The sequence below is a fragment of the Lonchura striata genome, chromosome 2 (genome assembly GCF_050655825.1).
Source record: "Lonchura striata isolate lonStrDom1 chromosome 2, ASM5065582v1, whole genome shotgun sequence".
Taxonomy (NCBI): domain Eukaryota; kingdom Metazoa; phylum Chordata; class Aves; order Passeriformes; family Estrildidae; genus Lonchura; species Lonchura striata.
The window spans coordinates 26,040,052-26,066,340 of NC_140704.1; the positions used below are offsets into that span (position 1 = coordinate 26,040,052).

At 37.1% G+C, this 26,289-nt stretch overlaps 1 protein-coding gene across 13 annotated transcripts in view; it reads right to left on the reverse strand.

Moving 5' to 3' along the window:
- The window catches only part of ICA1 (islet cell autoantigen 1), a 63,910-nt gene that overhangs the window by 7,447 nt on the left and 30,174 nt on the right, over window positions 1–26,289 (reverse strand). For 5 of the 13 annotated variants that reach the window (XM_021538353.3, XM_077787804.2, XM_077787806.2 and 2 more), the window contains 7 exons: window positions 16,241–16,366; window positions 15,960–16,058; window positions 9,927–10,021; window positions 7,889–7,938; window positions 4,384–4,452; window positions 4,232–4,273; window positions 202–477 (listed from right to left, as the gene is read on the reverse strand). In XM_021538353.3, coding sequence (XP_021394028.3) covers window positions 202–477; window positions 4,232–4,273; window positions 4,384–4,452; window positions 7,889–7,938; window positions 9,927–10,021; window positions 15,960–16,058; window positions 16,241–16,366 — 757 coding nt within the window. The remainder of the gene's footprint in view (window positions 1–201; window positions 478–4,231; window positions 4,274–4,383; window positions 4,453–7,888; window positions 7,939–9,926; window positions 10,022–15,959; window positions 16,059–16,240; window positions 16,367–26,289) is intronic. The other 8 variants (XM_085567289.1, XM_077787814.2, XM_085567296.1 and 5 more) reach the window with 3 other exon arrangements.

The following is a 26,289-nucleotide window of genomic DNA, read 5'->3' on the forward strand; positions in this document are numbered from 1 at the left end:
CTTTCAAACACTGTATGAGCAGGGCTAAAAAACAAATAAGTTACTTGTGTTTTTTCTCCAGGCCATCATCCTCTGCTTTAATTTCAGGCACAATTTCTGCAGCCATGGCACAATAAAAACTTTCATCACACTTCGACATACTAGAAAACCATACTCTAAACCCTAACTCCAACATACTGACAGAACAAGATGAGCTCTCACCATGTAAGGATGACTGCAAATCATTCATGTTTTGGTCTAGCAGCTGTGAGGGTAAGTAGCCTGATGGTGCTGGTACTGCAGACGATGAAGTGCTCTCCCCATCTCTAGCTGCAGGGTTCATGGTGAGATCAGCAGCCTGTCCAAAAACAGCTGTCCACTCTTTGCTGAATTCCCCCTCCTCCAGGGAGGAGGCATTGAGGATCTCGTTTAATAATATCATGTCATCCTTATCACCAAGTTCTGGCTCCAAGGACCTCACAAACTTTTCCTTTGAAGCTGTCTCAGAACAAGAGAGTCAAGATAAATCATTTTTCTTAGACCAAGTAAACAAGGAACTTTTTAAAACATACCAAATCTAGGCTAGGTATGTTAAGTGAGATGGAGTATTTTTTCATGAATATTTATTCTCTTTTTTTAGACTCAATTCTCTTGGACATCTGGGTTTATACCTTATGCAACAAATAATTCCTTCATTATCTTAGATGACCTCACTGCTGTTAAGACTTGCTTCTCATTAAAAATAATAGAACAAATATGCTTTAAAATCTATTAAACACAAAAATCATTACACAGTCTAATATTTAAATAATTGGAAAATAGTACTTCTATGTTGCTTCTTGAAACATTATATGAAAGTCTCAAAAAAAACCCAGATAGGTATAAACTAAAAAAAAAGTAAGACTTGGGGATTTAAGAACTCCCTTATGACTTTCTGAACAATGCTTGAATTACTGGGGCATTTCCCCATAAAAAAAAGATTAGTCTATCACACAGAGTTAGATTTCTATGCTGACCATTGCTGTAGTATTTTTTTTCTTCTCATAAGCTGCTGAGAAATAATAGTGGCTCACTTTCCTTCTGATTCCCTGTGCAAGTTTTTCCAGCACCAGAACTGAAGCTGAAGAAGCTCTTACATCACTTGAGCCACTGCTACTTAAAACAATTTTTTTCCTATTCTAGAAATGTTAAATAGTTATATAAAATACATGAAACTGGTAACCAGGATCATTATCCTTTCCCAGAACATTCTGAGAGTTAAAGAACTATCAAGGACCCCAAGTGTTATTTTACTTGGAAGCATTTGGAGCTCCACTGTGGAAGTCTGCAGATGACACAAATGGTGGTTAACAAAGCTAATAATGTTACATTCCTGAAATCCAGATCAGTTTATCTTAATTATGCCTGTTTCAAACTTGTGGTAAGGCACAGAAGCAACTTCAGTTTTCCAAAGTTTTGGTAGATCAGCTGAACTCTCCAATTTGGATTCAACTTACAAAATGCTTTTAACCCTTTTGGTTTGGGATAAAAGATTGACAGTATAAAGTGTTTGCAACAGGCCATTTTACTGAAACTCAACAGCCTTCTCAGAAAAGTTTCCTGGTAACAGCTGTAATAATTTATAATTAAATGGTGGAAGTTGAGTCAGAGGAGGAAAAAAAAGCACAAAACTGTGTTTTAGAATAGGCTCATGCGTCAGCGCACACACCTACGAACTAAGAAACAAATAAACCAACACAAATTAAAATGATTTTATTCATTACTGAAGTCAGCTGTGAGATTCAACTCCTTTCTAACTCACTATTTTGATATACCTCTGTATTCCCTGTCAGGGTCTAAAAATTAGAAATAGAAACATTAGAAACACATCAATTCTCCTGATGTTCTCCCTAGACTATAACTAAAATACCACAGAAAACAATTTGTTCTTATGAATTTTCAGGCTGTTTCCCATCTTCAGATAAAGAGCAAAGAATATTAACATTGTCTAAGTACCTCCAATTCCCCCAAATTATTCAGCAGGTAAGACAGAGGGGTAAATCCTCCCATAGGGAAAGACACCTGCTATTTCAAAGGCCCTTAAGAACTCTGAGCTCTATGGGGCATCACCACTTCAAAGCTGCTCTCAGGAAGCCCCTTCATGGACTTGTAGGGGGAGATGAAGAGATGCATTTGTAGCAGACCTGCTACGACACAGCATCAACACCACACACAACCACAAGTGCCCTGAACGGAACAGATGCAGCAGCACAGCTCGGAGCCAAGCTCTGCTTCATTTGCGGAACCACTGCAGGAGCCCCATCTTGACTTTAGGAGCAAGTACAATGTAAAGCTTTACATGTGAAGAGCAGTCAGGTCTTGCTGCAAGGGTGTACAGCCACCAGAAATCTGAGGAGTGACACATTTTGTGGCTCAGCTATCTTCCTGATCTTCCTGTGGGGACTGTGCAGCCATGGCAGGGCAGGATAGGGTGTGTTCAGGCTCAGGGTGCTGCTCTGAGTAAGCAGGAGCCACAGCAGGTTTTACTCCTGTTTGCAGTAAAGGTTATCTATAAACCAGCCTTGCTTACCGAGATATTACTCATGTGGTATCTCTGCTAGATTACTAAAATGATAGGGACTTTCTCACTTTACCCATAAATCTTCTATTACTTCTTTTTCTGTTTCTGTTTTCACTGCCTATTTTCAGTCAAAATCCTTTTTTCTGTTTGCACATGCTGCCCCAACCTTAAAAATGCCCATGAAAAAAATTCAAACTTTCCATTAAAACACTGAAAGAACAATCTGACTATATCCTTTCTGTTCTGTTTGAACAAGCCTCTAGCAATGCTCACAATTCCACTGTAAACTTACCTCATTTTGTTGCTATTAAAAAAAAGGGAAGAGAAACTAAAAATATTTACGACAGTACATGACTGGCAACACATGATAAAGACTTCCTTCTGAAACACAAATATAAGTGTATCTCTACCTATACTGCTTCACTTAAAATAGTACAACATTCATTAGCCTAAAGCTAGCTAATGTGTAAAATTAGGACAAATGGCTGATACTGTAACACTGCCACAGCAACCTAGCCAATGCAGACACTCCACGGCAGTTTTTGCATTAATTTAACTGTTTAAGTAAAGAAAAAAGTGTTCTAAGTGACAGAGCTAAGCTTGTATGAGCAATAATTGTATGTATTATCTGTATCTCCACTAGGAAGGCCCAACAAGGAACAGAACTGAGTAAGAAGAAAACCAGAAGAAAAAAAAATGCCATTAGAAGACATGCACCGATCTTTTTTATTAACCACAGAAAAGAAGTCATTGTTACCTTATCTATTCATAGATTAGGGCTGCTTCTGCAGACAGCTGAGGAACTTCCCTGATGCCCGCCTTCATGGGTGATTTTCCACATGGATAATTTCCCCCCCTGTGCAAGACACTGCCCATGGCAAATCCAAACTCAAGGTGTTTGCAAATGTCCTTACCTACCATGAAGGCAGTGTTTTAAATACCCCAAATGCTCTCAGTCTGACTGACTAAACCACACAAATGGATTTTCTTTCTTTGCTTAATTTGCTTTTTGAATTGTCACAATTGTTTTGGTTGTTGAAGTTTTTTTTTTACTCATTCTTCTGACATGTATGAGTGAAACTGAAAAATTATAGACAGCACTCTAACTTCTTATGAAAGCTTATAAAACTTTAACCCAGATATTTCATATGTTATCTGGTAAAAGGGCATATCCCCTTGAGCTGCTAGGGATCTCACAGAAGTATAAGGACAGCACAGCGGATTTAATTAACTCTCTATCTGAAAGAAGTCACCAGTTCTTACAAGGTTTTAAGACGCCTAGATGATTTGTTTCTGATATGTACATTTTTAACACAAAATCTTGTGGTTACTAGTGTATTGCCAAGAGTTGTAGCACAACAACTAGAAAACCCAAATGAAAAAGTTGTGAAATGTTATAGGAGGGATAAGGTTTACAATGGAGCCTACTTCAGTTCAGCAAATAGGATACAGACTAGTCTACCTAATCTTGAATTACTGGCATAAACATTTTATCCCCACTAAGGTTTACTTCATATTGTAACATTAGGAATAGTGTCTCTGCTGGATTTCTTTTAACACTATTTAAATACTGCAGCTGAATAATTTAATTCCACCTTTCACACTGTGAAAGAAATTAAGATCTAAAATTAAAAGTATACTTGGCTACTATGATTGAAATAGATGGAACAGATATGCACAATCATATCATACCATTTTCTTCAGGTTGCAGGTCTAATAACTCATCTATAGCACCTAAAAAGAAAAAAAAGAACAAATACAGAAAAAAGTCACAAAGGAAGATCTGCAGTACACTGACAATCAGTATGTAAACATATAAAGATAACTTTCTGAAGTGTCTTCACCTGAGTTCTGCTCGTGGTTACAATGTCCTTGTAAAGTGGAGATGACATCCTTGCCATCATCAGCTGTAACTGAGATCCATAAACATGTCAAATTGCACTTGGCAGGAGACCATGCTTATAAACAACACCACTATACGATCAACATGCAGTGGTTGTTGGGATTCACATTTTAAATGAGTCATGTTTAAAATGAGCCTGGTCACAATGAATGAAAGATCCAAGGCACAAGCAATTAAAAATGAGGCAAATTGCTGAATAACAACCTGAGAGAGATCTTCCTTTGAGTCTCTGCCTGCTACACTAGCCTTTCCAGGCTGAGTGTACCCAACCAAGGCAACTACAAAAATCAGTCCTCCAGAAGCAGAGAAATTTATTTTAGAAGCTTGTACTTAGGCCAGGAGAGTGCAAAACAGTGGTGGGATCTTGTCACTCTCTTAACTGCCTTCCTTACAATGTGCTCTTCCTCATGACACAATCTCTGGGAACAGGGAGAAGGAGCCTTCACCCAACGTACCCCTAACTCGAGATATCAGTAACAGCATCTCCTCTGCAGGGAAATAAATAGACTAAGACCAACAGGGAGTAAAATGTAGAGCTGAGAGTTATAGGCTATTAGAGGTGACAAAACATGGCTTAAATTCTCAGCAAGTTTCTTAGATGACACATAGAGTCAAAACAATCATCTAGATTCTGTTAATCAGTGAAGAGAAAGATACCTCCATCAGTGATTAACCCCATTTAAGACGTGGCAAAACATGAGGGATGACTTACTGCTGAATATGCCATTTTCTCCCTTATTAACTGTTGAAATCTAGCTCCTAGACAACAAAGTCTGTAGCTCTAAGGGCAAAGGAAGAGTTTGGCCACAGTATTGCCAGAACTGGAAGGCCCATCTACTGGAAGCCTCACACAAGAGGCTGGAAAGGTGAAATAGAATTCTCTATTATGAAATAAAAACTGAATCCCAAACTCTTTGAAGAGAATTGCCAATCCTTTCCAAGAGAAGCTTCAAGGTGTGATCAGAACTAAAGGAAACAGAACAGCTTGCTGTTTGTATCATTATCTTCATAAAGCTTTGCTAGGACAGAAATGTGCTCCTAGCACAAGAATCAGCTGGTCATTTAAGAACCCATGAGCACGTCTGATTACACTTTATATAGACAGCACAGGAATAGAAACTCATGAACAAATATACATACTTTCATAAAAGCACAATGCACAAAGCTAAAGGGGAAAATCCTAACCCTAAACTGTCTGGCAGAGGGGAAAAGAAAATCAGAAAGAGAAGTTCATGACATGTGGGATATGGATGGCCACAATTCTGTAATGAAAAGGGCTTAACTGTTGCCCAAAGCCTGCCTTAGGTTGAGTGGTAAACATGAGGGACCCAATCTTAAAGGCTTCTGTAGCTTAGTAAGGGAAAATGCAAAGCAAACAATAAAAAAAATGAAATCAAAGTAGTTGGTGAGGAGAGCTAAGAAGCAACATAGCTCCCTCACAAGAAGCACTGCATCTGTATGATTTTAGAATTTACAGGGTAATTTAAGAAAAAAAAAAACCTCAGCAATGGCACAGACCTGTTGGTATATGAAGAGAAAAATTTAGAAGACCAGTTAAAAATATTTCAAAACACTTCCACTCCTTTTAGAGGTGATGAAGAAAGAGACAGAACAAGGTATTATATATTATGATGAAATATTTTACAGTCTATAAGAAACTGAGATTCTACAAAATATCTGCTAAGAAAATATAAGTCAGATTTTGTACCCATATATATTAGACTATCTTGACAAAGATATATCTGATCTAATTAATTGCAAAATTTTCAAAACACTGAGAAAGTCCTAATAGTGTCTCCCTATTACAAAAAAACCCCACCCAAATGACAAGAAGTGACTCAAGTTAATATGGGCTGGTAGATCACCATTACTCCCAGTTAAAAGACTAATGGAAGGCCATTCAGTATGGCATCCAGCAAAATACTGTGAACATAATAAATGATCCTCTAATAATTTACTGTTGATTTTATGGAAAGCAGGCCTAGTTGAAAAAAAAACCAGCTAATTTAATTCTTCAATAAAACCATGAGCTTTTTTCAGCAAAGATACTTGTTTAGAAACAACTTGACTTTGCACTGCACAGCCTTCCAGCTGAAAAGTAAGCACTGCATAACATCTACAACGAACATATTGAATAGATTAGGAATGTGACAACTAACAGATGTCAAAAACATGTTGTTAGGAGAAGTAATTGCAAAGCAGAAGTGTTTCTAGTTTAGTTCTGCAAGGTTTACTGTTTTATCCATTGCTAGTCAATGGCTTTAGCAGTCATCTGGAAATAAACACAAAATCACTCTAGAAAAAAGATGTGCAAACAACTAGCAGACTACTAGAGGTGGTCAGTCAGTCCACTTATTTGGTTTCTGCAGTCAGAGCTGGGAGAATTCAATACCACCAAGATGTAAGTTACATCTCCAGGACTAAGGAATATAAGCCATGCTGTAGAAAGGAGAAATGAATCCTGGAAAGCTATGACTAAAAGGAACTGAGCCTTGGTAAATAATGCATTCAGACACGAGCTTCAAACTTGATGTTGCAGCAAAATGGGATGTTCTTCTTGGATATAGAAACAGTAATGTGATTCTACCTTCTAGAAACATGACAGGCGAGAACAACATCAGAAATCTCTTGTCCAGCTACATATTTCATATTTGAAAAGGGATCTTGTAAAGTGGAGTGAAAACAAAAACTTCAAAAATAAAGATGAGATGATGAGTTCAAGATATCAATATGATCAACCCATTGAAATAAAGATTTAAGAGTAATCTTGACTTTCATGTAATACCTTACAAGTATCTTAATGAAGGATAACATATAACATATTACTCTTCATAAATTTAGTAGAAAAAGTTAGATCATCTTGAAGAATTCCACAGATAAAGATTCCACTTTTTAAAGTAGTTCACCACCCTCACTGCAAGCATTTGCTTCTTAGTATGTACTCAGAATTTCCCTTTCTATTACTTGTATATGTTCCCTCCTTTCATTCTCAGTGCACTTCCAACTGGAGCCTGGCTGTGTCACTGGGTAATAGCAACACATAAGGTCATTGGCAGCAGCTGAGTATGTTCTTGCCTGGCTTTTAAGCAGAAGTTCCACTGAATTCATCAAGTTTTTCACAGACTACAGTTTAGTGACTGGAACAAACTAGTAAGCTAAATGGCACACTTCCCTTGTCTCACTTACTAACTTGCAGATCCCTTTCTTGAAGGGTACATGCCCCATGTGAGAATTCAGCTTTGGAACACAAGCAATTTGACTTGTCTGAGATTGACTGAATGAAATGAAGTGGGATGTAATATGTAAGAGATTAACAAATTCTCCTGGCCTTTGGTTTTATGCATTTGTAGGGATTTGCTGGGTGAAGCTGATACAGGAAATAAACCAAACAAAAAAGCCCAAGTATTACAGCACTTATGGAGTTATGATAACATGAAATATAATACCTGAATAGTTCGATTCCTTGGTATGGCTCTCGTCATCTAATGAAATCAACCTTAATTTGAAGGAATAAGAAAAAAATTGGGAAAATAATTCCAATGCTCTAAAATAACAATACATTTTCCTCTTTTTTGTCAAATCATTACAGATTCATATCAATAACAAATAAACTGTAATAACAGATGGACTCTTGCATTTGCTGGTCTGTTGTTACCTTGTATTGTTGCATTGGCAGGTCTGTTGAAAATTAAAATTAGATTGAACTAGTAAATCCTATCAGCTTCCATTTTTAGTCTGACTCAACCTCTACTGAAAAGTCTTGTGTATTCTGCATTTGCACATTTGGTCTTTCATAGCTATCACAAAGGAGCTACAACTGTTCCCCAGTCCCCTCCCCCTCCTTCTCCCCAAAAAAGGCAACCAACCACTTTGTGCTTCTCTTTTTAACAGCAACTAATTAAAAATCAACGCTCAGGACAGTTTTGCCCCATGTCAGCAGATTTTTAAAATAACAGATCAGCAGCATTGATGAAAAAAGCTCTCAACAGGGACAAATAAAAGGTGCAGTTTACATGCAATTCTTATACAAAGGTGATCTCTTCAATGCAGAATACACACTTTCCAACTGCTATTACTTTGTGTAAAGCCATTCAAGGAGTAGGAACAGAAGCAGCCACAAGGCTGATGTGGTGGTGAAAAGGACTGTGTGGGCACATTCCTCCCACCCTCTAGTGACAGGACAGAAGAAACCTCCCCTGCTCTTGGGGGTAGGACTGTGGTAGAGGAAAATTAGGTTCAGGCCAAATTCTAGTATAATGAATGTTTAATGTGAATGGGAAATTCATGAGGATTTAAAAAGCTTTGTCATGTGTAATTCTTCTTGAATCTTAGATGTTTGTTTGTTATGGTTCTAGACAGCAAAAGGGTGACATATTTTGTTCCTCCCTTTTATGCCAGACAAGGACAAAGATAATCCATAAACACAAGTACAACCATGACATGGCATCTGATGCAATTCCTGGTAGGTGCCAACGCACACATCTTGCATAAATCAGACATTTATTCTAGAACTTTATATTCAACACTGAGGAGAGAGCTATTTATTAAATTCTATTACTATCATGTGAGATGACACAGATGGAAGTAAGTGCTGTGGAAACAACCACCTACCAAATGGTACTTGGTCAAGTCCTTTCTAATATCAACAGCACCAAATCTGACCAATTTATAAAGTGGTATTGGTCAGTGGCTCTGAATCTGAACCAGAGAAATGACTGAAAACCTGAACTCCTTAAAAATCCATTATAATAAATAGAAAAGCAAAATCCACTAATCAGTCAAGCTGTTCTCTGCTTTTTGACAACTGATCCTTTGCTGGGTGCTTCATTTAAGCATAGATAGTCAAAACAACAGGTGGGAGCAGGACTGTATCAACATTGCATCTCCTGGCAACCAAATCCTGACGGTCAGGTAGGGAGGGATCACATCTCTCTCCTGTTCTCCTCTCCCCACAGCAGCCCATTCATAAGTCTCTCTCAGCTCAGAGCTACAGGTAACTCAAAACTTGACAGCATCAGCTCACTTAGATGTACTTTATACTAAGTACCTACTGCTTCATTGGATTACTAACTGATGCTGTATACATTACAAAAACTAATTGCTACTCAGAGCAATCAGTAATCTATATCCTATTTCCAGGTGAAAGGAGATGCTGCTGAAAGGAGAAATACAATGCTCATATATCTTCTCCCATGTATAGCTGTTTACCATTTCTTTTAATAAAGAAAAAAATGAAGCAAAAGCTGAATAAAAAGGAAAGCTGAAAAACTCATATGGTCCTTTTTAAAGCTCTTAATTTCACTGTAAATTTCATTAGTTTTGATGTACACGTGACAACATTTCAGGAATTTTTCTACTGAGGTAACCAGTAGAATTAGACTAGCTGTGTCTGCATCTCTATTTATGTTAGGTGACTTTAGCAACCAGGAAGCAGATTACAGACAAAAATACTTATTATTTTGATATGCAGGATATATGACTTACTGACTCTGCTGATCTTCCACTGAATTGGCGCTCTCAATCTGCTGGTTCTCCTTTTCTGCTTTTTCTGTTAGTTTATTCACAGGATCTTGTAAGCTCTAGATCATAATCATAATATAAATATAAAGAAGAAAACCAATTAGAATCAGGGAAGCTAAGGAGTGTCATTTGAGACCAAATCTGATTCTAGTACCAAGAGAAATCAAGCAATAATGGTTTTATACCATATCAAAACAGAATCTGACTCAAGCAGAATTAAAAGTGTTAGAAGATACTAATTCAAATTCAGTCTGTGAACACACTTTATGTAAGAAGGTGACATGTGGCAACTTCTAGAGTCATGTTCTGTTTCTAATATTTCTAGATGATTACTTCTAGGTAAATCTTGCCAATATTTTAAAGTAAATCTATCTATACCATGTGCAAAGCAGGCCAGATGGCATATTTCTTTGCTATTTTGGGGATTTGCTTATTTTTTCCTTCTTTTCCTTTTTTTTATGATGGAAAACAAATTCTTTACATCTGTTTGTTGCTCATATACTGCTTCTTTTCTTATTTATTCTCTTTTTCCCCTCCACAATTGTTTACACAAACTTGGCAACTCCAGCTGTGGCAGGAAGATATTGATTGTATTCTGAATCTGAAAACAAGGGTTAAGATCTTGGATGATAGTTGATGAAGGCCAGGTGTGGTATTATGAAACCCTACTGTCCTTTTGCAGTCTGAAAGGCTGTGCTGCAAGATAACGTGCAGATTCACAGTCAGCATTTTTATTACCAAAATTTGGAGATGAGAGTAAGCTAACACAAGCATTATAGACTGACTAGGAAGTGATAAATATACTACTTGTTGTCACTCTTATGTATCAATTAGAAATTCTGTCTAAAAAATTAAATAAAGGAACACAGTAATTAGGTAAAGCAGATGTTAGCAATGTAAATATTTCCATTTCTCTCAAACAGTTTTGCTGTGAAGGTGAAAAAAAATTCCTCTTTCTAAAGTCCAACTCAGTTTCTGAAAAATTAAACCATGCTACATGTGAATAGTCTTGACACCCTCCCGCCGCCCCCCCCAGGGTAAAACAGAGAAGTCACCTTCTATACAAACTTAAAAGCCACAAAAATATAGTGGTTTTGCATCTGGAATTTGAAAAAAACATAAATGTGTTTCATGAGAAAAGTAAAATGAAAAACCACAGCCTAATTGACTGAATAAAAGTTAGGGTGCCCAGCCCATCTGTTACAACAAAAGCATTCCCAGACATGCTGCGGGTCTTGTTTCCACTGCCCTGTTAACCAGAATAGAGGAGTTCCCAGAAGGAGCATTCCAGTTTCTGTTTGGTTCAGTATTTGTCTGTATAAGGAATCTACATTTCAGGATTTTAGAAGCTAAGTTTCTAGATTTGTAATATGCTGCAGGTTTTTTTTTTTTTTCCTCTCTCAATAAATTAATTCTACACGGAACTGCTGATTAATTTGTCATAAGCAGCCTCAGCACTGCAGACATGGTCAAAAGATGAAAGCCACAAAACCAGTAAAAATTAAAAAAAAAAAGCCTTAAAGAAATGAACCTTATTCTGTGGTTTTCACTTTTTTATTTGACACTGTTCCTACCTAGAATCACATCTAAGTGTACTTCTTGGATGCTGAATAAGGACAATAGCCAGTTCAGCTAGATAACCTATGTTTGAATGTCACCCTTTACCTGAATATGTACTGGGTATTGATTAGACTGCACCTCTTGTGCTATTAAAATAGATGAGAAATATTCCATTGACTCTAAGAAGTCCTGGACTGGAGTTCAAGAACAAATATCAACTATAATTGCACAAAAGTGCAGGGTAGAGAAAGAAAGCAGCTCTGCATTATGGCGACTGTGCTGCTCTGGGCACTTGAACCACCTGGATATTTTCACAACAGGACATACAGCCCACTGAATCAGGAGATGATGGTCAAACATTTGTGGTGCTCTGCCTACCACCAAGTATAGCACCTCAGAGCTTGCTCCAAAAGGGTTGTAAAGGTTTTGGACAAAAACCAGAATTACTTTAACCACTGCCTAGCTATACAAGTTAAAGAAAATTATTAGAAGTAAAGAAGTAAAGTCTCCATATTCACAAAAAAAAAAAAAACCCGGGAAATAAGCATCCTTCTTTAAAGACCTATATTTTAAGAAGCTTCCTTCATCAGTGTTTCAGGAAATCCGTAATTAAAGGACTGTGATCAAACCACGGAAACAGCATATAGAAAGGGAGTTCACAAGTACCTTGGGAAGGAAACAGTATGATAATAATGGCAGTTACTATTTCCTGTATCAGAAAAATAAACATAGCTCTGAAATACAGCTTTGGTTTCAATGGTGATTATGATAAAAATTGTCAAAAATCAGAAGCTGTATTTTGATGCAGTAATTCCATGTAACAACTTATTCAGACTCAAATCAGATACCAAATAATGAAATTACTTTCCTCACCCATGCCTCCCTCTACTCCGCATTCTGAGGTTCACAACAAACAGGTATCTTTTCAAAAAGATTTTTAAAAGCTAGAGAATGTGTAAGAAATGCAACTGAATGCTAAAAAAGCCAGTCAACAATTTTGTAAACATGAACCCATAGTAGTGTGATCACTACTGCCAGCAGGCATAGAAATAAAACCATGACATTCTCTTAATTGCTTTAGATTACACTAGAAGAAAGGGAAGAAGCCTCACCATCTAGAAAGTGCAGGGATTAAACAGAGTTATGACAACACAAACTGACTTCAGACCAAAGTGAGAGCATTTCATCTGGACATAGCCCTGATTTGGCTGCTCAGAGCACACAGGTGTGTAACTCCACAGCATTCTTCTGGCTGCTCTTGTGGACTAGAATGGGTTTTATTGTGAGCTACACCACATTGTGGCTTGAAGTAGGATCCTTGCATATTTAGAAAATTGTCTTTCTAGCTTCTTAGATCTCTCTTTTACTACAGAAAATAGAGTAACACCTTACACACTAGCAGAGCAAGTTCACAATCATTCAATCTGCCTGATCTATCATTCCCTAACACCAAAAGTCACCCAGTGATATTTCACCTGCTCCGAGGACTTAGACTACGTATCCAAGCCAGCAAGGGATCCTTCACTGCAGAGTTAACTCTGGCTCCAGCTCAGGCTCCATTTCTGACTGCTACTCACTCACTAAATTCCTTCACCTGCATCTGGGCTGCTTTCAAGTCAAGCCAAGATCATCTGGATTGCACATAAAATCTGCCCTCCGCAGTTAACTCAGCAGTGTTGACATTGCACTCAGCTCACCCACAGCTCCTCCCAAGTGCCTTGGACAACTAATGCACTTCTCGACAGAGGAAAAAATCAAAGCAACACAGCTAAGGGCAGTTTCAGGAGCCAGGCATACATTCCAAGATGTCACAACATTTGTGAAAAAGTGCAATAGCACTGAGGAGACAAAAACTTGAATATATTTCATTTGCGGGAGAGAACTGAAGAGGAAAAGCAGGTTGTCTCAGAATTTCCTCCCATCAAGAAAAGAAATACCACACCTCTCCAAAACCCTTAGAAAAGCAAAATCACAGGGAATCTTGTCTATGAGTAAAGAAACAAGAGAGGATACCAGACTACAGCAGAGGTCAGCAGAAGGCAATAGTGTTGGAATACCTGTTTGGACAGAGTACTCCAAGGGTGTTACTCCATGTGAGGAGCTCAGGCAACAGTATTCCACTTCACACAGAAACAAACAGATGCACTGAGATTTCTGCCTTTTGACTCCCTTACCAGGGCAACTATTATTTCTAAGTTAATACAAACTCTTCAGAAAGTTTGGTATTCTAACATTTAAATTTTAAAAATGCAACTAAATATTATTTAAGTAACTAAGGCAAATAAACGGTCACAGAAATTAGAAAAAGGTATTATTCATGAAAAGTAGCCCCTGAAATAAACTTGAATTCATTTGATATTTGTTAATTTCAAGACAATGAAACCTTAATGGCTTTACCAAAGCAGCAGCCCATCACCTGTAATAATAAAGTGATGGATACAGTAACAGATACTTTTACATCACTATACATAGAGCTGTTAGCACATTAATAACCGTCTTTCATCAAGCACAAAACTCAAGAGTTACAAAATACAGCTGCAATAGCACAATTATACTGCTCTCTGCACATACCCTGAAGCAAAGAAAACAAATGAGCTGCTTTTCATTAAGGAAGTTAGGCAAACATCTCTAAAGACAATGTTTTCTTTCTAGAAACAATCCCGAGAGGCGTTTCAGAGTCTCTTTCCTGAGGTAAACCTGGTACACAAATATATATTTATACTACGAAATACAAATAGCAGTTTTCTAGTACGTAGCACCTCTTAATTTTTCAATAAAACAATCTATGTCTAAGTCAAATATTAACTTGCATTAGTTTCTTGTTTTAAAGTAGAACACTAATCCTACATTCAAATATCCCCAGTTTAATTTGTATGAGCAAGATTTTGTCATTTATGGATGATAAAAGACAAAAATTATTCGCAAGCATCAAATTCAAAATTTCCATTTAAAAAAGACCCCTTTTGTAGTATCAGGCAGGGAAAAATAGTCTAAAACAATAACTTCCAATTAAATGTAGAGGTAGGCATATTGAAATATTTTATATATTGAAATATTTCTATATTTTAATCCAGTATATATCTGGATTTTATATTTTAATGCATAAATTCAACAACAGACATGGCATCTCTATTGGGTATATTTTTAGACCAAAAGTTTCTCCATAAGAAACTACACTACTTTAGATCAGCTATAGCTATCTAGCATACTTCATTAAAAAATAATACCTCATAATCTCAATGTAAAATTAGTTTGCAACTCATTTTTAATATATAGTTACTCTGGCATGAACATATGATATGACTGGCAGGGATCAATTCCCTAACCATAATCACCTGTTGTTATTCCACATCCAGGTGTATCAAGAGGTGAGACGGGACTCACCACACCCTTCAGAAGTGACAAGCAGAGATCACCCTAGTAATGCAACTGAAGTAGCAGCAGACATCTATTCTCATAGGCAACACAATCTCACCTGATGCAACCACCAGATTTTGATTTAATCATCTTAGCAATCATTTAATGTAAACAATCAAAAACTAATCACTGGGGACAAGAGATTGTAGAGAAGACTTGGGTACAGAAAATAACCCCACACTCCAGAGACCGAAAGAAAACTGATACTAAAAGCCAGTCTTACTCCCAAACAGCTGTTTTCTGAAAGAATTACATAAAATCCTATAGTTTTAAAATATCTCCTGATCAGCATAATTTATCAGTATACATATCAGTGCAAAACCAGGAAATCACACCTTTCAGTGCAGGAGGTGAGAACTATAATTGGTCAAGATTTTCGTAACAGAGACTGCATCCTAAACACACTACAATACTCCCAACCATTTTTACAGTTACTTTTTTCTTCAAGGGGTTGCTTGCTACATGTGTGGGTTCAATATAGATGGTATTTCTTTATCACAGATTCCAATTTAATTTCAAATTTAAATCATGGTGAAATGTTTCACAGGAGGAAGTTCAAAAGGTACAAAGCATCCCCGGATGTCCCTCCTCCTCCATCACAAGGGTACACCAAAGCAGGTGCATTTTCTTTCCAAGTTCCTCTCCAAGGTGTCCAAATATTATTATACATCTTGAAACATCCTATGTGTTGTTCAAATAGTCAAACTTTTAGACACAAAAGAGCATGAAGAATAAATACACAGTAAAAATACAGGCTACCTACACAAATTATTTTGGATCAAAGCAAAGATAAAAACATCCTCAGAAACCTTTTAACATCAGGAAGGTGAGAGAAGAGCCCACCAGCACAGCTAGTCAGAAGGACATTAAACAGAAAACCTGTATTTAAATGAAAAGACAGAACAGGGATAAAAGTGTCAGAAAATATATGGAAAAAATATCAACATATGCTTTCTACACCCTTGTATGATCTCTTACTGGTTATCACTGGGAAGACATATATATCTACATACTCCTTACCTTTAACATAGTGAATTCATATGGCTGATAACCTTTGAAACTTTCATGGATGGCTGCCATTGTGTGTGAAGTTTTTTCCCAAAAATGAAGCAGTGTTGTCTGTAAGACAGGGTAAAATTTCAGTGCCAATGTTAACACAAATCTGTTTTCAGTGCAAATTTCACATCTTCCCTCCAACACTAGTTACATATTCTTACGGTTGAATATTGCCATGGTAACCTCTTAAAAAGCCACATTAACAGAAAAACATTTTTTCAGAGGTCAACATTTTCCTTAGATACCTGATATGTTGTTAACACATGAGAAAGGAGGTTGCATCTACTGGCTCCCAGAAGATCCACTTTTTGACAGACATCAGTCTTCAGTTTGTCAAAGTTGAGTTTTGCATGTCGCACTTGTGCTTGAACCTTCAGATAAAGGGACAATTGTTTATGTAGTGATCTTTTTCTCTATTTTTAAGGAAAGAGCAAACTAATACAACCTCTAGGGAAATCAGACAACTGAACAGACCCAATTACAATTTTGTTTTCGTCAATCCCACTGAAATGAAGATAAACTAGCTGATAAATGGTATTCTTATTATCTTCTCTGTTATTGCTTTTTGCAATATATCCAGTGAATAATTTTTGTTTTCTAACCCTGGTTTTGTATGATGGATATTAGTATAAAACATACACTGAGAACAACTGGAAAAGATACTCATATTGGCATCTCTTTCAAGAAAGACAAATTCAAAGCCCAACCAACAAATTTTGAGCTAAAATTTATGATCTAATATACAGGTGTACAGTCACAGACATTTCCATGTACCTATAGCAAGAGACAAATTACTCTGACAAAGTTTAAAGTCTGTCTGCAATGATACAGCACTTCAATATCTTTGCATCACTAGAAAAATTTCACTCATTAAAATTCTCCTTGTAAAATGGGACTGCCTTTTCTGTTTACTGCTATCAGAAAAATATCAAGTCCCCTTTTCCTAGGACCTAACAATTTCAGTTTCAAGGGGTTCCAGTTTTTCAAATTATTTTTCTATCACCTATTAAGTACATATACATGTACATTAAGTACACATCTCCTATAACTCTTTCATGGTTAAAATAAAGTATTTACCCAAAAAATGAAAACAAACTACTGAAGTAAATAATACATTTCTTTCCTTTCCTGGTCTAACTTGGAGAGTAAACCCATTTTGTCCAGAATACCCAAACTCAAAGATTTGTCAAACTTGAATGCCCCTGATCTTCAGAAGTGAATCTTGAACTCTGCAGCAAGAACAAATACAGACATCTCATAATACAATCTGAAATGTTTACTGTACTTCTGCCCTTATTTTCCCAAACTCAGAGTACACAAGACCTACAACGATGCAGAAAACCAGCCAAAGATCAATATCACAAATTCATCAGATGACCTACTCATACAAATTGTAGAACTCCTGGATTGCTGGACACATGGCAACTTAGTTTTAGTGATCAGATCAGTTCTGCTTAAGCAATACTGCACATCAGCCTAATCTCTTCATAAGGAAGAAACTTCCACAATTCAAAATCTGTCATAAATTCAGAATCTTACAGATGAGATTTAGAAAAAGATTATTCCAAATGAAAAAAAAAACCACCAAAATACCCAAACACTTCTCCTTTTTTTTTAGTAAAGGGCAGTGCTAGTCTACCTTTACAAAATAGCTCTGTGGTTTGTGCATTCATCCTGGAGAGGAAGTTTTCCAGGATAACTCCACCAAATCACCAGTGAACTAATCTTGAGTTTTAGTATTAACAAAGACAGCTGAAAAGTCTTGACTGGATCCACTGCTCTAAGCACAAGTAAAACATCCTACTGATGACTTGCTTGTCTTCAAATATTGAAGAGTTAAAAAAAAAACCCCAGAGGTATCTCCAGAAGATAAAAGACTTCTTAAGTAGTAAGGAGATGTTTCAGTGAAGTAGAGACAGATTTGAATTTCCTCAGGAAGGAGAAAATGGCTCCAATGGCTTCCACTTCTCAGTCAAGCATGACAAATGCTAAGCTATGATATAAAGCAAGGAGCAGCTACTGCCAAGATATTTACTATAAGGTATGGAATGTCATGAAAAGCTCTATCCAGTCAGAGTTACACTGCTATGAGCTGAGGCTGCTTCAAAGTTTGGGGTTTCCAAGGACCTGCTACACTTTTAGCTTGTGCCTGATGGAAGCCCAAGCAAGGCACCATCCTATGCATGCCAGGAGTGCCATCCAAAGCACATCTGTCTAGTCCAAACAACATGTGGGTAAAGAGTTTACGAACCTCCAAAACTGAGCAGTAGTGGAGGAAGACAGGAGCAATAGCAGAAGTGTAAAAACTTTATGCAGTGCTGGATGAAGACATTTGACCTGTGTAAGGTCCTCAAATTCTTCATTTGCTTTAGTTGCAAGTGCCTGAGAACACAGTTACAACTTCAGTGTGAAAAGGAGAGTTGTGAAGAAAACCATGCACCTGTACAAAAAGGAACTCCTAACTGAAATCCAAATATGGGCTTATGTGCATCTTTTGCCACAAAGAATTGCTGCAACTGGTAGGGATTTAAGTAAGAGATGTTGTAGGGCTTTGAAAAAAAGAATCTCAGTTACAGCCATGAAAATCCAGAGAAATTCAACTGATGCAAATGGAAATGTGTCACATATATAACTACATTTTACAATGGTGCAGCTGAGAACAGAATCCCTTTCCTACTTGGTATATCACAGCACTGGTGAAAGCTGTTCTGTAAGAACAGCTGTGGCTTTGTAGACTGAAAGTCCAAGTAAGCAAAGAATGTGAATTCTGGGAACTATAAATGCTCTGCCAGTGATAGTGAGCCACAATATTTAAAAAAATAAGTACTACTAAATGGAATTATGAATTCCTACTCCAAATCCTTAAAAAAGGAGAAAAAAAAAATCCATAAAACAAAAGCACCTGCATAGTTTGAGCTTTAGTCTTCCTGCATATATTCTTCAGGGACATTTAGAAAAGAACAAGGTCGGCATTTATCTTAACTGAACATATAATTATTGTCTCTTTTAAAAACTAAAGCATTCATAAAGAGAAAGAGGTGATCCACAACACAATGTGGAATACAAACCCTTATATTTACCATGCTCATACAGATAATTCAACATACTTAATGCTGTGTTACCAAATGCTACACATTTCTCTTGCCAACCAGCAAAGATGCAATATTATGAAAACTAATATAACACGCTTTTAGGTTTTTTGATCTATTGAAAGTTTATTGAGCAGAAGTATTCTTTTTTCAGCAGCAGTGCAGGACAACTAAGAAAGAACACCACACACTACATCAGCATGACCTTTTGCTTTTTATGTGTGCCAATAAATGCATTTTCAATTGAAATTATTATTATTAGACATCTTTTAAGATTACTTGTTGGCTTCAGGAATTGGGTATTAAACATTAGTGCTTACAAAGCATAATCTATTTAATACCACACAAGTTATCAGAATGAACCTTTGGTTCTCTGCTCAGGGGAAAGCTGATATAATACATACTAATCTTCTCCTTTCTCTGCAATTACTCTTTAAGACATGAGAAACAGAACCTCATTGTGGTCTCAGTACTGCAAATTTTTATTCATAGATTTAAATTTATTAAAGCTGAACATACAAAATTTATTGAAAATCCTGATCTGAAAACTGTCAGGATTTTACTCACCCTAGGAGAACTGCCTTGGTCCAAACACAACCTGAACATTTTATGATAAACAAGCTTCTAAGCATCTGCCACCATAGGTGCTAGATGTGAGATTGATATCATACAAGAAAATCTTACAGTACTCTTGACATAAAAAATATTATTACTATTTTTATTTTTCTAAGCAGCAACCTGCCTTTAATTTCCCAATGCAAACACCTAAGTACAATATTCATAAAGAGCACACAAGAAAACATTAATTTGGAAAGCAGTATCTTATTCAATCAACAGCCATTTCAAAGGACTGAAATGCTACAGTCCTAAATCCTGGGGGCTCAACAGTCAGATTTTAGAATGCTTGATTTTAAGGGCAAATATTTGGTAACAGTTTCCTAAACACTATCCCAAAATGGATCAGGTTGGAAGGGACCACAGTAGATCCTCTGGTTCAACCTCTCTGCTCAAGCACATCCATCCCAGAGCACACAGCACTGGATTGTGTCCAGACAGCTCTTGAATATCCCCAGTGACAGAGATTTCACTGCCTCTCTGGGCAACCTGTTCCAGTTCATGGCCACCTGCACAGTGAAGCTCTTCTTCCTCATGTTCAGGTGGATTTCCTGTGCATCAGTTTCTGCCCAGTCCCTTTTGTCCTGTTGCCTGGCATCACTGAGAAGAACCTGGTCCATCCTTCTGCCACCCTCCTTTCAAATACTTAAGAGACACTGTAAACAGGTCCTTTCTCAGTCACCTCTTCAAGAGTCTGAACAGGCCCAGGTCCCTCAGCCTTTCCTCATAAGAGAGATGCTCTAGTCCCTAAATCATCTTTGTCACCCTCCACTGGACCTAGTTCAGGAGAACTGAACTGAACCCATGTCTCTTTTTCACTGAGGAGCCTGGAACTGGACACAGCACTCTAGGTGTGGCCTCACTAGTGCAGAGCAGAGTGGCAGGATCATCTCTCTCAACCTGTTGTCAATGCTTTTCCTAGTGAACACCAGCATATCACTGGCCTTCTTGGTCACAAGGGCATTACTGGCTCATGGACAGCTTGTTATCAACCAGTACCCCCAGGTCCTTTGCCACAAAGCTGCTTTCCATCAAGTATGGTGAAAATCGTTATTCAAACAGAAAAGTTCTAACCTTCAAACATGCTAACATTTAAAAAAAAAATCCTTAGACCCGTTAAAAAACTATATTCAATATGTTGAGTTACTAAAATACAGATTGGCCATGTACTTTCAAGGAGTCTTTATGCTGTCTACAGGATATCTGTGTTACTACTTTCTTTCAGTGTCCTATAAAATTCTAAATGTATTTTCAGTAGTAGCCTAATTTCAGGCACAATTCAGCTAGTGAAGCATCATCTCCAAAATTATGTTGGATAAATGTACTAACTCACTTTACATACAGTATATTTTTGTCTCAGCACTTCCAGCATAGAAGGAGAAACAGATGCTTTTAGTCTAATTTGTCACCCAGCCTCTCACTTACTCAATCTGAAAAGCATGCACAGTGTGTGTATAGGCTGGAAGGAGGGGATAAGCAAATTGAAGGGGGAAAACGCCTGGCATATAACAAAATTTCCTGCTCAAGGCTCTCAGTAAACTCTACCAGCTGATAGAATCAGCGCAAATCTTTGCATTAAGTAAGTAAAGCACCTTCTAGCATACCTGATCATTGTAAAGACTACATGAAAATGAAATCAAACTGTAGTTTGAGGACCAAGTATTTACCACAGAGTGCAACTTACAGCATTTCTGCATATGACACAGAAAACATAAGGGAACTAGATTCTCAGTTCCCACAAACTCTAGTAATTTCATAGTTTGAGTGGTGTTTTGATAAGGAGCTCCCATTATAATTTCACATGAGTATAACTAACTACTTATTGGTTTATTTTTCCCTTTCTTTTTAATTCAAGACTGATGATGCACAGTCAGAGAGCAGAAAAAGTAATGTTTTATACAAAATAATGCCTGTAACTAAACTTTTCCATAGGCAAGGTACAGACTTCCAACGCCTTGCACAGTATGAAACCTGATTTCCATGTGCTTTGGTATATTCTACATTTTGCAGACTATACTTTGATTCAACTGTTCCCTTGGGTTGGAATAGTATTTATTGCATTCATTAATCTCCGCTCCATTTTTTTTTAAGATTAACACATAAAAACACTGGTTAAAGAAGAGTGGGCATACTTCTTCCTGGTTATTAAAATATTTATTTATGGTCCGATGAAAAACACTGGTAGAAATTAATTTTAGGAGACAAAATTTTTAAAGTGAGCCACGTCTAGGTAAAAGGGGAAACTACTTGGACAGTATAAACAGATCTAAATGATATCTTTAAGTCTGAAGCTGAGCAGATGTACATCAAATTTGTTCAAGAAACAAAACTATTCTTGACAATTGAATTAAGATAATTTTAGTGCAGACCAAGTTCCAATAATACATTTCTTAAATTTGCCATTTTGGACTTAATGATGATTGTCTATGCTTGTGCAAAAGCCCTGTGCAACTCACTCACTTGATTAAACAAGTTTGCAGTCACGTTGCAACTCATATAAAGGACCTAATTACCATTGCATGTCTGCCTGTCTCACTCTGGAAACCAACCAAACATCTTCCAAGGAAGGGTCCTCGCCCATGACAAAGGAGTTGGAACTACATGGTTTTTAAGGTCCCTCCCAACCAAACCACTCTAAGGTTCTGCAAAAAGTCTGCCTTTCTGTGACAAAAGAACAAGTGGCATGTCAGCTTTGAAAAAGCACTTATGTTTGTGTTTTGAGGAACCTTAAATATATCGGCAAATTCATGTGGAAAGACAGCAAGTAAGTGAAAGCTGAATTAAAGATGCACTAGATCAAGTGCACTGCAAGAGAAAGATTCTGGAAAGGGAGACAATACAACTTTCTGATGTCCTGAAGGGGTAGAAATCTCTCATTATATACAGACTTGAACAAGGCAAGTCTATCGCAAGATAAAAGACAACACAAATATCTTTTAAGCCGCCAAAGACCATTTTTCTAATGGCTGAAACATTCATGGTGAGAAACAATTAAAATATTGCACTAAAACACAATGATATACAACATAATCCAATTAAATCAATGCCAATTGAAATAACTGCAAATATCTACTAGAATATTACCTGCCATAATTACTCAAGAGATTTTAGGTTTACTTGTTCATGATAGTCCTGGAACGCAGTGTAAGCAATAGAAAAAGAGTGCTAAAGTACACAAAGGAAAATGAAGACAAAAAAAGAACAAAGGCAGAAGCAATGCTATATTGCTACATAACAAAATATAGACAAATGCATCTTAACACAGATTAGTATAACAGTAGCTCCATTTCCCTTTATTTACTGGGACCAGATCATGTTTCTTTGCCAGAAAACTCAATATGAAACATCAACTGTCTACAAACAGAGTGACCATAAAGTCAGTATAAGTTGATGAAAAGGTTTTTTCATTTAATATTGACACTTTTGATTCCAGTCAGAACCATCAAATCTCCATGACTTAAACATGTATTTTGCTCTCCTTATGCTACAATGAAGAAGCCTAGGGAAAAAAAAAAAGTAAAAAATTCACATTATAACCAAAATGTTATTCCCCCAAGCCCAGCAGCTTTCATACAAACTTTGTCACTCAAACCTGCTACAATTTACTTAATTTCCTTTTTTTTCAGTATGTTAAAAACATTTTATTAGAAAAATTTAATACCTGTGGATGCCAAAATTTTAAACCCCAAGAAGCACCAAAAAGTGTATCATACTTTCTCCAATTTTGTGATTTTTCAAATGTCCTATGGTCTATGGCAGCTCTTGAGGACAGCCATTATGACTCATCAAAATTGTCATCACAATTTTGGCTCCGTTTTTACCAGAATTTGTCTCTGTGCACACACCTCTCACCTTGGTCACTCGTACCTAAGCCAGCTTTGGGAAGCTCCACAGGTCTCTAGAAAAGCCTTGCTGGAGAGTTGCTGTGTGTTTCATCATCAGAGAGATTAAAAGCAGTACAAATTAGCAGATGAACATCATGAAACACTACTCTTGCACTTACCTTCAGGCACACCTTCCACCCAGGAAAGTATGTTTGGTGTGCCTAGCTCAGGCCTTGACATCCACCTTGTTACCTTGTGCCTGTGTTAGTGGATGGAGATCAAGCAAACACAGACAACTGACACTAGAATTCACTTCATATTACCCTGTTTCTCTCTACTGGACTATAAATGGAACTCTCATTCATCAATTTAGGTGAAGACATCTACAGAGCACATGCTTGAAGTTATGTTTGATAAATCCCAACCTAAATGACATCCAGAAAATTATTTTCTTTATTGCTAAAAATAACCACAAGTATTTGAATGTGTGCCTTATTTACCCTTTTAATTGATCCAATATAAGCTTCCAAGCCATGATTCTTGATAAACTCCTGATAAAAAGACTGAGGAGTCTCAGCAGCTTATATATCATGGTCTAACCAATTGTCATCTTGTCTTTGTTAAATGAGACAGATTGACTTAGAAACACCTCATCTTAAGTAGCTTCCCCTAGTCCCTGTATTACATTTTACACTTTTTGATATTCTTCTCTCCAAGTTTTCAATCCAGAGATGCGGACTGTGATCTCTGCTTGCTCAAACTGCACCAAGAGACATCACTGCCTTACAGCTAAGCTACATCTTTACATAAGATCTTCACAAAAACTTGCAAAAAGCTTTCAAGTGTAGTTGTAGAGCTGCAATTAGCAGTTTGCTGCTGGGAGAAAATAATTAAATATACAAAAGAGATGAAATTGTGATTAAATACACAAAAGAACTCTTAAATCTAGCACTTCAAACATACATTTTGTTGTTTTTATGTCCAGTCACCAAAGATGAGGCCATTGTACCCAGGATACAAATATATCACAGATGAAGTACAACTACCATTCTCTGTTCTCTTCTTTGACCATAGAGCCTCATGTTTTTATTTTCTCCTGCCTATGTAGCTTTGCCCTAATTTTTAGTTCAGTTATTATCTTCTTATTACTTTGGGTCAGAGGCATGTGTTTTTCTTCCTGTTTGAAATTTATGTCTACGGTCTGGTTCAAGGAGAATGCTATGTTAAGGAACAATGTGTTTAATGAGCTTTGGTGCAATTTCTACTTTAACAGCAATAGAAAAATCTAAGGTAGGACTATGTTATTATGTACACTGAATTAACTTCTATTATTTTTAAATCCCAACAAAGGATTTTTTCTAAAAGATACAAATATCTACCAAAGGGCCAGACCATGGATATACAGCAGGATCTCTGTGGATTTTTTTTTTCAGGAGTGTATGAAATTTGGTCTTTGTGTCACATTTATGCCATATCTCTCTCTTCAGTTTTTCAGTATTTGGCCTGTAAAAATTTTACTGCCTTCAGCCTGTTGGCTCACACAGCATGCAACTCCAGCCTGGCAGTAATGAGTAAACCATGGCCAGAAGTGCTTACTTCACAACCAGCGAGAGCAGATGTGAGCAATTCTCTGAACCCTGTGAGGATATAAGGTTATGGCTGCCTTGAATATTCTTCCTTTTTTCCCCTCCAAAACACAAAGGTTGGTTGTACCATCTTCTGATATATTCAGTGATGGCTATCACAGAAATTGAACATCTCTCCCTCTCATTTATGCAAACACACAGACATTTATCTTACTCTTTTTTTTTTTTTTTTTTTTTTTGCTACTGCCTCACTTCCTTCCCAGTCTTGTGTTTATTCCTGCTGTTTCATAATGTACCTTTTTCAACTCTCTTGTGTCTCTTTAAGGATGGGGAAAAATGAGAACCTCCTCACACTTTATGCCTGTGATTCCATAAATATTATACAGGGACATGACTTTTCACTCTGCATTTCAACTGAAAGCCAAGTTGGATCTGCAAACACAGATCAGCTCAGGCTTAGCAATGGGGAAAAAAAGGCAGGCAGCAACAAAATATCTGATCAAATATGTAAATTAGTTTCTGTAAAAAGAATGATAGATGAGTGTTTGTGAGGCCAGGAAAAAAAAATAGTGAGGAGTATGATGGAAGGCAAGCATCCCACAGATACAAAACTTGAAAAAGATGAGACTTCAGCCAACACAGGAACCAGAGGGCATTATACTGAACAAACCATCTGAACACAAGATGAAGTGAGGTGATCTTTACATAACATCTATGTCTGCAGGGAAGGTCTTTGATCACAGCCATGCATGGGGGATGGCCAGAATTTTTCTTGGTTCAAAAGGCAACTGGACAATTCTACAGAAAAACAAATCCTATGTCCTGTGACGTGTGCACTGGTCACAGTACTAAAAAAAAACACCGCTGTGTATTTGCTCTGTGCAGCTCCCTAGTTGCTACCACTGGACATCAGTGAAGAAAGATGATGCACTGACAGCGGATTTTTGTCTGAAGAATAAAGTAACCCTGAGGCACATTCACAGGTTAAGGGGAGGTTGAGAGTATCCTTTGCTAGATTCAGACCAACCTAGCATCCTCTTATGCCAGAAGAACTCTCTGTTCTGTGGTCTAAGGTAGCACAGATACTTCAAATTAGCTTGTCCAATATAACACCTGTGTAACTGCAGATTTTCCACTACAAAAATTTAAAATCATGAGTTACATAATTTTGTAACTGTTA